Source organism: Magnolia sinica, chromosome 5, assembly GCF_029962835.1.
Source record: "Magnolia sinica isolate HGM2019 chromosome 5, MsV1, whole genome shotgun sequence".
Classification (NCBI taxonomy): domain Eukaryota; kingdom Viridiplantae; phylum Streptophyta; class Magnoliopsida; order Magnoliales; family Magnoliaceae; genus Magnolia; species Magnolia sinica.
The window spans coordinates 111,847,143-111,860,648 of record NC_080577.1 but is presented as its reverse complement, the minus strand read 5'-3'; the positions used below and the strand labels follow the sequence as shown (position 1 = coordinate 111,860,648).

Here is a 13,506-nt window from a genome sequence, read left to right as displayed (position 1 = left end):
CCAACGCATGAACAGGCGTACAGTGGAAGTTCACCGCCGCTTATAGCTGTATTGACGTCAGCAAATTCTGTGGGTCCGATCATGAGGTATGTGTTATATCCAAACCGTCCATCCATTTTTCGAGCTCTTCGTAAGGCTTGAGAAGAAAAATATAATATGTCTAGCTATCAAGTGACCACACTGAAAAAAGCAGTGGGGGATTGAACTCCTACCATTGAAACCTTTTTGGATCACAAAAGTCTTGGATCAATATGAAATTTGTTTTTCTGCTTAGTTCAGGTATTTGTGAGCTTATGAACAGATTGGATAGAAAATAAACGTTATGGTGGGCCCTACGAATTATTTAACAGTGAAAATCATTATATCCGCTGCTATTTGTGGTGTGGTCCAGATAATTGTTGGATATGATTCATTTTTTGGATAATTCTTTAAAATGATCTCTAAAAATAGATGAACGGTTTAGATATAATAAATACATCACTACGGGGCCTATGTAACTTTGATCTCCTTTGAACCGTTAGTACAACTCGGGGCTTGAGGAGCGTCTCGTCTTCGCACGACACGTACTTACAGCAGCTATATAGCCGGTGTGTGGTACACCAGCCAATCCGCTTCCATACGGTAGATATGCAGGTAAGGTTGCATGCTACACGTACCAAGCATGTGTAGTGATCCGGACCGTTGGTCTGGTGGGTCACCGTCTGGAATTCTACACAGTTCAAATGTCTAAGCGATTGAATATCTATTAGCGTTTTTTTTAATTATTGTGAGTTTTAGTGGTTGAATTTAGACGGCTCCTCTAAAACGTTTCTTTTTCTTGTACCTAACCGACGGCCAAGAAAGCCCAATCCATTTTACTTTTCGGATGGGGCCCATCCACGTGATGGTCCACCAGAAGAACAGCACTGATCACCAAAGGAGTACGGTGAGGTGACAAGTGTTTAGAAATTTTATGCACTTGTTTTCAGACCGCTTGGTTTGGTCAACAGCTTAGGCCCATTTTGAGCTAAGATCAAGCTGCGTTTGCCATTGAGTTATTTCTACAAACACCTAAACTACACCTCCAATATCCCTTTGTATACAAAACATAAGCAATAGATTTACAAGTATTTTATCAAACACCTTCTAAGTAACATAAAAATCAAGAAAAAAAATAGTGTTTCATGTACATACCTTCCTTGCCACAGGCCACACTTCGTTGAATCATTTTATTAAACATTTGGTGAGCAACATCAATGGCAAAGTAATCGAGCCATCGACTTGGTTCGATTCGAGCCGGATTCGATCGGAGTCAAGTTGAGCTGGGGCGGCTCGAACTTGGTTCAAACTCATTTTTTGAGCTCAAAAAATCAACTCAACTCGACTCGAACTCAACTTCAAATCGAGGCAAATCAAGTTTTTTCAAGTTGAGTTGAGTGAGCTAATTGAGCTAGCTCGGTTTGTGTACACCCCTACATCTCATCCTTCATAATTCATGTACGTTAATGCGGAACATCGAAACAGTGGGCTCAACTCAATGATAGCAGTCTTGCTACTAAAGTGACATCACCACGTTCTGTGGGCCCCACTATGATGTATTTGTTGTATCACACTGTCCATCCATATGGAGAGATCGTTTTAGGGCATGATCCAAAGAATTATGTAGATCCAAATCTTAAGTGGACCCCATCACAGAAAACGGTGGGAATTTATTGCCTAACATTAAAAACTTATTTGGGCTATAGAAATTTTTGATCAAGATAATACCAATGTTTTCACGTATTCCGTCTTTGTATTAACTTATAAACAAGTTGAATATCAAATAAACATCATGCTAGGCCCCAGGAAGGTTTCATATGTGGTAGGCGTAATTGTCCAACTCTTCACGGTGGGTTTACTTAACTCTGGATCTTCCTCATTATTTGTCTTATGCCCTAAAATGATCTCTCCAAATGGATGAATGGGGTGGCTACGGCACATACATGTGGTTCAGTCTCTAATCTGCGTCCAACCAAAATCGCCCAAAGGTGAAGATATCAACCATCTGATTTCGCCTGATCAATTTGACGGCTGATCTTAACTATAGCCACAAACTGTTTTTGAACTATTTCTCCACGTTCGCTATCTCGACCTTCGATCCGTCGGCGGGAAAGTGGTAGTTTACGGTTTGGATTTGGTGAGCAGACATGACGTGTATCCGTCAGATGGTTCCCCACCATTTAATAAGGTAGCTGCTATACGTAAGAAACCTTGAACACTCTGGCAGAATCTGATAATGAATGCATATGACCGGTTGGGGCGCGGATTGGATACTGACAAGGTCGGTAGCGTAATGGCTACTGAAGTGACGTCACCAAGCTCTATGGACCCCACCATGATGAGTGTGTTGTATCTATACCGTCTAACCATTTGCAGAGATCCTTTTATGGCATTACAAAGAGAATGAGATAGATCTAAATTCAAGTGGACCCACCACAGAAAACCGTGGGAGCCATCACACCCACTGTTGAAACATTTATAGGGCGCACAGTGATGTATTTTTGAGATCCATCCTATTCATAAGTTAACATAGAGATAAATGAAGTGAAAACAAAAAATCAGCTTCATCGGAAACTACCGTGGCCCCTAAGAAGTCTTGAACGATGGATGTCACTGCCCGCACTATTTTTTATGGTGGGGTCCACTTAAACTTTAGATCTATCTCATTATTTTTCTCATGCCAGAAAATGATCTGTCCAAATGGATGGACGGTATGGATACAACACATACATCATAGTGGGGTCCACATAACTTGGTGACATCACTTCCGTAGGGATTTGGCTACTGACGTTGTCAGTATCCAATCCGCGCCCGACCGGTTGCGTGAAAGGAGTTCAAGTTGAACCGTTCAAATTATGAGTCCTGATTTGGATGTATCATAAATCATGAATAAAACTTGTTTGATTATGTGATTGTGGGAGTAGTTGGCATTTATTGAATGGTTAGATGAGAAACACCTGCTACCGTTGTTTTAGCAAATAAGTTGGCTTTTCGATGGTAAGTTGCTTAAGATAAGTAACTCATTCGATAAGTTAATTATTTCAGTTTCTACTTATTAAGATGATAAGGGCCTGTTTGATTTTCCAATGTAACAGGTAATTCCCTATTAAATAGGCAACAATTACTTACCCAGGTAATTACCGCAGGGAACGATGCTGACGTGACTGCTTAACTTTAGGCACTAGAATCGAGGATGGTTGCAAAATGAATGTAGGACCCACTGTGATGCACGTGGCTTATCCACACCGTTCATTCTATATGTTAGCCACATTTAGGAAATGAACTCAAAAATGAGGTAGATTCATAGCTCAAGTGGACCACATCACAGGAAATTGTGATAAATCATTCACCCACCGTTAAATACTTTTTGAGGCTCCTAGATACTTTTGGATGAAGTTGATATTTGTGTTTTCATCCTATCCATGCCTACATGACCTTAGGAAGGTTTTAGATGACAAATAAACTCCGATGTGGGCCTGGTGAAAGAAATAGCTTTCAATGGTAGATGTTTCACCAACGCTATTTCCTTTGGTGTAGGCCAATTGACCGTTAGATCTGGCCCTGTTTTCAGATGATGTCCCAAAATGTTCATCTAAAATGGATGGATGGCATGGATATGTCAAATATATCAGTGCGGCCCACAAATTTAAGTGAATTTTTTTAATGATTTTACAAAGAAGAAATACAGCTTGGTTATCAAACGATTTCAACAGTAATAATTACTCATTTACAGTGTATTTACCATTACAAAGGAAAATCTACCTGGCCATAAGTATATTTGCAAACAACATGATTATCAGATTGTGTCCTACCCCCGGTAATCCACCCGGGCATGGATCTGTGGGGCCCATCGTGGGGCATGATACTAAAAATGAGGCAGGTCCATAGCTCAAGTGGACCACACCAAAGGAAGCTGCAGTGATCATGGAACCCACCGTTGAAACCTTTCTAAGGGCTAGCGTGATGTGTTTTTACCATCCAAGCTATTCATAAGGTCACGTGGACCTGGATGAAGTGAAAATACAAATATAAGCTTGATCCGAAACTTCTGCAGCTCCTAAGAATTTTTTAATGGTGGACCTTCAATCCCCACTTCGTGGTCCACTTAACGTCTTGGTTCCACCATTCTTCTTAGCTATTCTATCATGATTGGGTGTCTTGAGTTTCTGGGTCGCTCTACTACTGGCCCACCTTAATGGGATTGATTCAGATCCTTTTAGGATAGGAGACCAAAAATCAGGTGGATCCAACTCTCAAGTGGGCCGCACGAGAGGAAGCAGTGTAGATTCAGTGACCGCTGTTTAAACATTTGTATGGCCACATAAGTCTCGTATCAGGACCTTTTTTTTTTGTGTTTTTACTTCATCCAAGTGGTAAAAACCTGATAAACAGTTTTGATGGCATATAAACATCAAGGTAGAGCCCAGGATTGGCCGTCTTAATTGTCATGTGTCAGTTTTTCCTATGTTCTGTTACTGCCAATTGCCATGTGGATTTTTTCAGGAATTAGACACAAACCATTGTGTTATTATGATATGAATTTGGTTTCTGATGTTTGTTTTGCAGCAACTATTGATTTCTTCCCGAAATCTGGAGTTTTTCACCAATGGTTATTGCTACCTCATTCAGAATCTTCCCGCTGTCGTTGTTGCTTTGATGTATTTGTCGGGCAAAATTGAGTTTGGAGTGATCAACCAATCTGTTTCTGCCTTCAATCACATCCGTGGTGACTTTTCTCTCATTGTATATCAGTTTCAGGCAATCAGTGCTTTCTCCGCTGTCATCGACAGATTAGGTAAGGTTTTTCATTTTTTTTAAGAAACTTCTAATGTGCCTCATGTTTGTTTATCTGTGGACATGATTAAATGGTTATTTGTTGAATCAGTAACTGGGATATGCAAAAAATCCTTATTGGTGATCTAGATTGTTGATCTGGCCCCACTATGGATGGACCATGGCCCAAAAAAATGATCCTTGATGGCATAATCATAACCCTTCATTGGCCTCCTGAAAATAGGCAGTTAAGAAAAGAAATACATCAACAGTCTGGATCACTAAACCATGTATCTCATACAAACTGAAAACCCGGGGATCATATGAATGGGCTCACCTCAGGTTGATGATCATACTACTCCTATTGCTTGAATCCTTTGGCAGATGCAATTAAAGCCATTTCAGATCTGAGCATACCATTTCCCCTAGGAAAATTCTGCAAATTCTATTCCTTTTGCATACACAGGTGAGTTTGATGACGTTCTGGTTGGCAGAGACTCCTCTGATCTGTCTGACCCTATGCAAGATATTAGTGACCTATATAGTCATGTAAGGAGTCCACCATCCCTGCAATCAAATGGATCTATGCCTCTGGATGAGTGTCATAATATAATGGAGATAGCATTAGGAATGTCGATTAGGATGTCTAGAGAAAAGGGTTGTATCACCTGATAGAGGCTGGAAGTACAATACAACCAATCTCTCACACAGTCAGAAATTTTCTTGCATACATTTTTGCTGTTGAAAATACCATATATTCAATAGAAAATGATTGTAAAAATGGGTGGTAGGTTGATTGAACCTGCAGGTGGTGGTAGGTGATCCCTCATCTATGATAATAGCAAAAATCATTACTTATTGTCATTTTCCTCTTGATTAAACTGAATGCTTGCAATTCAATCCACCAGTGCATCCAAACACACCTTAAAAATTGATTTTATTTGTTGTCATAGAGTTTTCTAGTTGAAGTAATTAGTATTGGATTAAAGTCAGGGGCTAGTCTCCTTTATTCCCTGTGCTTGCTGAGTGCATGCTCGAATTCTCCAAGCTAAGATGATTAATTCCATTTGGGTCCGTATTTGTTGCATGTTTAAGATATGGATTGCATCATATAATGAAAAGGGGAGAGTTATTTGATACTTTGGCATGCTTGATATACAGGTGGCAGCCATTAACTCAAATGAAATTGACTTCATTGTGGCACTGACCATTGCAAATAAATGTAATTTTTGGTTCAAGATACATGCAAACTGGGACCATAATTTGTACATTCAATCACCACACCGCAAGTAACAGTGGTGATTCAATGTGATCAAGCTGATATTTGTGATTTAGTTCATGTATGTTTTCCCTTTTCTTTGAGTCACAGATTTCTCAGTCATTATGTTAGTAGTACCTTCTATCATCTGGCATGCCATAATTTCTTAGTCATTTTTTTTCCCCATTTCAGGTACAACTAAATGTTACTCCTAAAGTGGAAGGTTTCCTAAAAATCATGGTGGCGCCCACCAAATGAATGGTCTGGATCACAGACTATTGTGTCAAATCTCCAAAATCATGTGAAGTTAAAAAGAATAATTAATCTGTCCACTGTAGACAGGAGGGGTTTCCTTAACTTCCATACTTTCAAAAGCTGCATTGCAGAATATGCATGTTTTGAGCACTAATGTTAATTTTTATTTTTTGTTAATTCTTTTATTTTTGCTGGGAGTGGACCAATGCTTACTACTAACTGTTAATAATTGGATTTCTTATCAAGTGCTCAATGTCAGTACCTGCAGCATGCTTGTATGAGATCTGGACTGTTCATCTTTTGTCCCTGCCTTGAATGTGCCATACTCCAAAAATCAGATGTTCCTAGCCGCTGATCAAGGGACATAATTCCTATCTAATGTTGACATTTGGCTGGAGGTGTAATTCTCAGAAGCATCCAATCAGCAGCTTGGATCACCCAACCAGTGTGATTTTTGGGCTGTGCCCCATATGTCATAGGGCTCAACAATGAAAGGTCCGGAAATGCTTTGTTGACTGAGATTGAACGCATGCTAACTAAGATCTTAGCATGCCTAACCAGATACTCATTCTGGTTTTTTTTTTCTTTACATGCTTCTTTCTTGTGTTGCAGGCATGATTGTTCCAATGCTTGAAGCTGTGATGGCTGTTGTCCCTGTTGAGAAGCTTGCTATACATTTCCATGACACATATGGGCAATCTCTTTCAAGTATTCTCATTTCCCTCCAAGTAAGCAAAACTTGAATAAATTTGTTGTACTAAGCCAATACCTTTCCTCTTTGGTCGGGTGATCCCCACAATGATAAATGTACATCTCAAAAATCAGCCTGATAAAAAACTCAGGTGGGCCACATGAAGTGAATTTATAAATTTTAGTCCTGATTTTACATTGTTCACAAGGTGGGACTCACCTAAGATTTTGATCTATATGATTTTTGTTATGTACGATGGAAATTAATGATGTGTATTAGTAGATGGACAAAGTAGAGATGTTAATTACAAATACTTCACTGTGGGTTCCATAGAGATTGGATGTTCTTGATGCATATATTTTTAGTTTGGACTGCTGGACTTTTTTGTAACCACCCATTTTTACCCATTTTTCTTGTATAAGTGTATTTTGCCTAGTGATGTGGACCAATATTAGTTCTTGATGCAAGGAATTTTAACGGTGTGTGCACTAATTGATAAATGGTTTGGATCTTTGACATGGATGCCTTTCAATTCGGCTTGCGCAGACCTGGCCGTGGTAAGAAAAAAATGCCAAAGCCTCTGTTGATGATCATTTTACTTTGTGTCATGCACCAGAAAATAACTTATGGAACAGCACAAATGATTTTGTTTTTATCTTCTTTTTAAAAAAATAAAAAATAATAATTTAAATCTCAAATATGGCTGTTATTTACAGGAACAATTTTTTAAAATAACAACGGTTTGTTATGGACTGTAATACCAGCTATTTCATAAAATGGTATTGATTCTGTGTCAGGACTTCTTTTTTTTCCAATGACAGGCCAAAAAAGGTTGGGGAATGATAATGGATTTCTGTTGTAGACATGTTCTACAGCAAAAATGGATTTTCTCTTTGAAATACACTGATTTTTATGGTTATGAATTGAAAGAGATGAACAAGAAGAGGAGGCCTTTTATATGTAGTAAATAGAGGATGGGCATTTTGGTAATTTATGGATCGCGGAGGGAATTGAGAATGGAATTAGTGTTCTTTTCCAATTTTTTACTGATATAGGTTCTCAGCCTGTCAGATTTAAGAGAAGACAAGCAGTTCTTCATGGATCATCCGGGAGCATGCACCATTTCAACAGTGCAGGCATGTCTCAGTTGCTAAGACCCCCGTTTCGTTACATGTTTGTTTTTGTGTCTTGTTCCAGTGTTACAAATGTCATAAAAAATGGTGAAATTCACTCATACTTCTCAAGAAACGGAGCTAAAAAGGCGTAGTTTTGATTTTTATACTTCTATTAGGGAAATGTTGAGATTTATCACCAACTCAGATGCTGAAATCCTCAACCCAAAAATCACATCATTCTAAAACTCAAGTGAGTCATACTGCTTGAATTTAGAGATTTCGGGGCAGCCCGCCTATGAGTTGAATCAGTCTTCTTTTTTTTTTAGGGGGGATCAAGGCCAAACAAGTTGTGCTTCATCTTCTTAAGGAATGGGCACTGGGTTAGAGTTGATTTCCATTTCCAAGGTTTTACTCAAAAAATCTAAAAATTGATTTCACCCAAACAAACCAGTTAAATGTCGATTTTCAAGGTTACAAGAGACAATTCAGTCCCTTTGACCATTGACTTTTTAACATTTACATGGAACACTACACTCCAAACCAAATAATGGCATTATTGTTGGATTTTGTAGTTTTCCGCCCATTGAGGTTTCCACATGGGTTTTCCATGCCCATGTTTTGGCTTCTCTCTATCCAAACAGGCTCTAAGTTATTAAATTTTGATGATGGATCTGGTTTTGGCATCGTCCCATGGGTCATGGATGTGAATTGTGTTTCTTTGTTGTGAACATGAAACATGGGTGAGTAGACTTTGATACGGCCCTTGCAGATTCTTAAAATCCTCAGTTCTGTTTCTTCAACTATTCACAGGGTCAACAAGTTTTTCAATATTCCTTTTTCTTATCAGTTGATAGCCACCTGTTTTCGTGGAACAAAGAGAATGGTTTGTACTTCAACAGAATATCCTCAAGCAGAATGTCATAATTACATATTAATATTTGCTTTTGCAGACTGCAGAAATGCCGGATTTCTATGCAGATGGAGAATATGACCTCAGTGGTTTTGCAGTTGGCATTGCAAAAAAGGACTCAGTCATTGACGGGAAAAACATTGTAGTTGGAGATGTTTTCATTGGTCTTCCATCGAGCGGGGTTCATTCTAATGGGTTCTCCCTTGTTAGAAGGTTATTCTTTTCTTTAATAAAATTCTTTGAATGAGAACATCTTGGTACTTCATCTTATAACCTGTGACAGAAGCAATTCATCTAGGACTTGTTTCAGATGTCTGCCATATGCAGGTGGCAGTGTGCATCCACTGCCCTGAGTGATAATGGGCTGCTAACAGGCGTGATGCAATGGGGTTGCATTTTGTGGATAGGAGCATTGACATATACCACCACGTGCATTTTGGGATGTGTGCCAAATGGCTCAACTTAAAGAAGGAAAAAAGTGGGATGGCTCCCATTTGATTCCTCATCCTGGGATACAGTCAAGCAAGTTCTTAATATCAGGTCTTACAATCATTCTCACTGTTATGAGTAGCTGTCAGAGACTCAGAATGTTAGCTTTCTTTCTGAATTACATTTATTCTTACCAAATATTTTGTAATTTCTGCACAGGGTCTTGGCTAAAAGCGGCCTTTCTTTGAAGGACGAACTTCCTGGAGGCAGCAACAAACCAATCACGTTGGGTGAAGCTCGAATGGCTCCAACCGTCATATATGTCAAACAGGTCTAAGTACTCTTTTCTCTCAACTGGGGTTGCAACCAGGTGTGGTCGATCCAGGCCGGGCGGGCTTAAGCATGCTCAGGCCAGACTTGCCTATCAAAAATACCTGGTACACCAATGTAGATAAGTTGTTCTAGCATGGGCATCTTAGCATCGCTTGAAAATTTGTCCAATTGGTTTCAGTCCGGTTTCAGTCCAAGATGAAATGAGTTGCCCTGCCACCACAGGACTGAGACAGACCAAGTTGGGACGAATCATACCAGTTTCAGTCCCCAGGTGATTCGCACTCTGAAACCTCCACTTAAATCCATGTATAGGCAAATGCAAGTGTGGGTCCAGCCCACTATGTTATTGGGCCTAAAACTCAGGCCAGGGTCCAACTCATAGGCTTCTTGCTCTGCCCAAACCTGGCCCTGGCTTCGCCAGCTCTGTCCAACTGTGTAACCCTTCTCTGAATTTTTGTGAATATTTAGAGCTTCAGCAATTTCTAGTATCTTACCTTCATTACCAAAACAGGTGCTTGACATTATTAACAAGGGAGGTGTCAAAGGGATAGCTCACATCACAGGTGGTGGTTTCACAGACAATATACCCCGCATCTTGTGATGGAGATCCTCTTAAATTATCTTCACGTGAATCTGCTTAGCAGTTTTTTTTTTTATCCGTAATTTGGTTTTTCACATGTTCACATGTTGACTGACCCTTTTACCTTTTGCAGTTGGTATAATATCAGCAATTGAGTTTGATAAGAGCAGGGACCATCTTGCTACTGGAGATGAGGAGGCCGAGTGGTTTTATTTGAAAGGACGGATGCGAGAGACGTTAGTTTTGTAAACACTGTGCTTATGTGTTCCATTGCTATCGTATCTGATTTCGTGTTGTCTTTAGATATTTCTTCTTCGTTTCTGCAATTTTTTACATCTTCTAATAACACAATGTGTAGCATGGATCTCGTAGAGATCTAGAAAGGCTGGATTATTCAATTGGGAGGCATCCCGAGTTCCGCTACAAAACAGAGTTTCAAAGCCATGACCTGAGGTATTGCTTTTTATGGATTATTGCTGTTTGGAACAGTCACAGCTGGTGTATCTTACTACTTTCTGACAAGATCCAAATGGTGATGAGAAGGGTATCTTGCTTGTGGCATTCTTCTGGTGTAGGAATCAAGCAGGCCCCCATTTCCCATCGCTGTGGATCAATTCACACATCAAAATGCATTTTCATTTGTCTGTAAGAGATTATCCATTCCAACCCCAAAGAAGTTGGACATGACAAAAATTTTCATGGTCCAAAATTTCATAAGTGAGATCCTAACATGGATGAACCAGCGGAGTTATCTCACCAGTAAGACGATCCTCCATGAATGAGTAGCGGAAAAAAGGAATATCATCTGTGGCATGCATTAACCTAGAAAACTCACTTAAATGGTTAGGATCGTCATCCCCCAGTCCATGCTAGTTTCCGACAGTGGTACATCTGCACGGGAGTTTCCCAATGAACGGCTCAGACCATGGATAGTTGTGCCATGTCCCATTTGAGTGCAGTCACATGGTAATGAGGCTGGTGCTCTGCTTTCATGTTGGATTCCTCCTTCCCATTACGTACATGTTAGTTTTTAGGCTTTTAAGTACAAATCGTCTCCCTTCTCAAACACCATCTGTGCATGAGAAAATAGATGTAGCTGGTTAAGATGGCATTCATATCCAAGCAAAAGAATTTTGATGAGAACAGGACAGGAAAGCCCGTGTAAGAAAGAACTCGTCTCTCTCACAATGTGATGGATGTAGGTGACGTTCCACGTGTTGATGGATAGTTGGCAGTGGCAAGGGCCTTTGACAATAGGAGCTCGAAGAAACACCTTAGTTCGGAACCCCATGTGGTGGTGGAGACTGTAGATGCAGACACAAGAGTTCGTCATCTTGGCAAGTGATGGGCTGTGGAAGGTTAGCTGCTCCCAATCCATAGCGTGCTTTACTGGTCTATACTGTTGTAAATTGTGTGTGTGTGTGTGTATCATGTCTCGATGCAATCTTTTATCCATTCAGGTGATGTCAAACGAAGAGGCAGTGAATTCAATTAGACATGTGAATGATGCCCAGTCGGGGGAAAAGCATCTGGCAGAAGCTCTCACTAGGAAGAGCAAGGATGATATATCTGTCATCGTTGTAAGTTTTCACTGACCCTTTTGGTTTGGTTGGGAAGAGTTTTTTATTCAGGTACTTTTCTCCCGTTCAGAGCCCTAGAAACCCGTGTTTACCATAACAGAAAATTGACATTTCCCTGGTGGTCTTAATGTATTGTCTGTAGAGGTCATGAACTCATGAAGACATCTTTTGTTTGTGTGCTTGGTAATGCTTTAACTTGGCAGGAAGTAGGATATACCAATGGGAATGTCTTCATTAAGCGGGTTGTTGCCAAGGAAGGTGTTGTGGAGGTGAGTCTAACAATCCAATGCAATTTCACATGCTTTTTTCTTTTTTTTTTTTCTCAAATCGAATGGAAGTAGAAAAACACGTGACAGACGGAGATGGATTTTTAAAGAATATTTAACTTTAAAGTGCCAACATTAATTTCAGTTTATTCAATACAAATAAAATACAATGTTTTGCTTCTTTTATTGATTATTCAAAGTCCTAATTAACTGGTTAACAATTTCCAGGAAATGCGTGCTGCAACAGCTGCATCCAGGGGATGTGATGCAGCTTGGAGGGGAGAAGTGAACCACACTCTTAGCTCAACAACTGGATCCTCTGCTGCCAGCCTTGAGAGTGGGACCTTTGCTTATTTCTTACTTTCTGGATCTTAATTTTCTGTTGTTCTTTTTTCTCTTTATCAATCCTAACATGATTCAATACAGGCAAGAAACATTCTTCTGCTGCTATTGAGAAGAACAGTGTTCAGAGGCTTTCAAATGATAGGCGAGCTGACATTCTGTGCTCCAACTTGGACAATTCTTCACAACAAGAGGTGCCCTCGGGGCTTACATTATCTGCTGGTATTGTGCCTTCAGGTATGATTCATCACCTAAAAAAGATTGTTGCGTAAGTTCCCAATATCAATAATTTTTATAATTTTATTTTCTTAGCTTAGACTAGAGAGCATTTTGGATGATGGTTGAGGGAAATGTAGGGTGGTGAGCACTTGCTCAATCCTGCCTTAGCTATCAGTAATTCTTTGGCAAGCCATTTGGAACAGATGGAATGGTGGATGGTTAAGGAAATGATGCAGAGGATTGCCCAAATAGTGTGAGTTTCAGTCTATTATGGCCCATTGTGTTAAGACCGGCACAATCAATGGTTCAACCCTCGTACACATGCCATATGTACAGGGAAAGAATTGCCTAGTTCTTATGCGAACACAACTAATATTTATGTTTTTCTGTACTCAATCCAGATATTATTCATCTTGTGTGCTTTTTTTAGGTTACCTTGTTTCAGTAGATTCGTACCTGAACTTGCAGGTAACACATTCGAGTTTTATTGCTTTACAAGTATTAGATTTTAGTTGCTTGTCCTAGCCATAGTAATGGAATAGTGACCAAAGCCTCTTAATTTTATTTTATTAATTGGTATATCTAGTTTTGGACGTGCGTTGATTAGGCAATTAATTTTTCTAATTAATGAGAAATGCTGACGGTTTTAGTTGTCGAAAATGGCGACGGCTAAAACCGTCACCCTCAGCCGTTGGAAATGCTGACGGTTATAGCCGTCGGAGACGCCGACGTTTTAA

The 13,506-nt window shown here is 39.8% G+C and overlaps 1 protein-coding gene across 1 annotated transcript; it reads left to right on the top strand.

Annotated features, from left to right (window-relative positions):
- The first annotated feature begins 9,039 nt into the window (after positions 1-9,039).
- LOC131246727 (probable protein phosphatase 2C 71) lies at positions 9,040-13,194 on the top strand. Its single transcript, XM_058247098.1, has 10 exons — positions 9,040-9,233; positions 9,669-9,780; positions 10,294-10,345; positions 10,496-10,598; positions 10,721-10,815; positions 11,565-11,720; positions 11,823-11,942; positions 12,146-12,211; positions 12,437-12,545; positions 12,635-13,194. Exons 6-10 carry the CDS (start codon positions 11,673-11,675, stop codon positions 12,820-12,822), a joined length of 531 nt encoding a protein of 176 aa, XP_058103081.1. The 5' UTR covers positions 9,040-9,233; positions 9,669-9,780; positions 10,294-10,345; positions 10,496-10,598; positions 10,721-10,815; positions 11,565-11,672; the 3' UTR covers positions 12,823-13,194.
- The last annotated feature ends 312 nt before the right edge of the window (positions 13,195-13,506 follow it).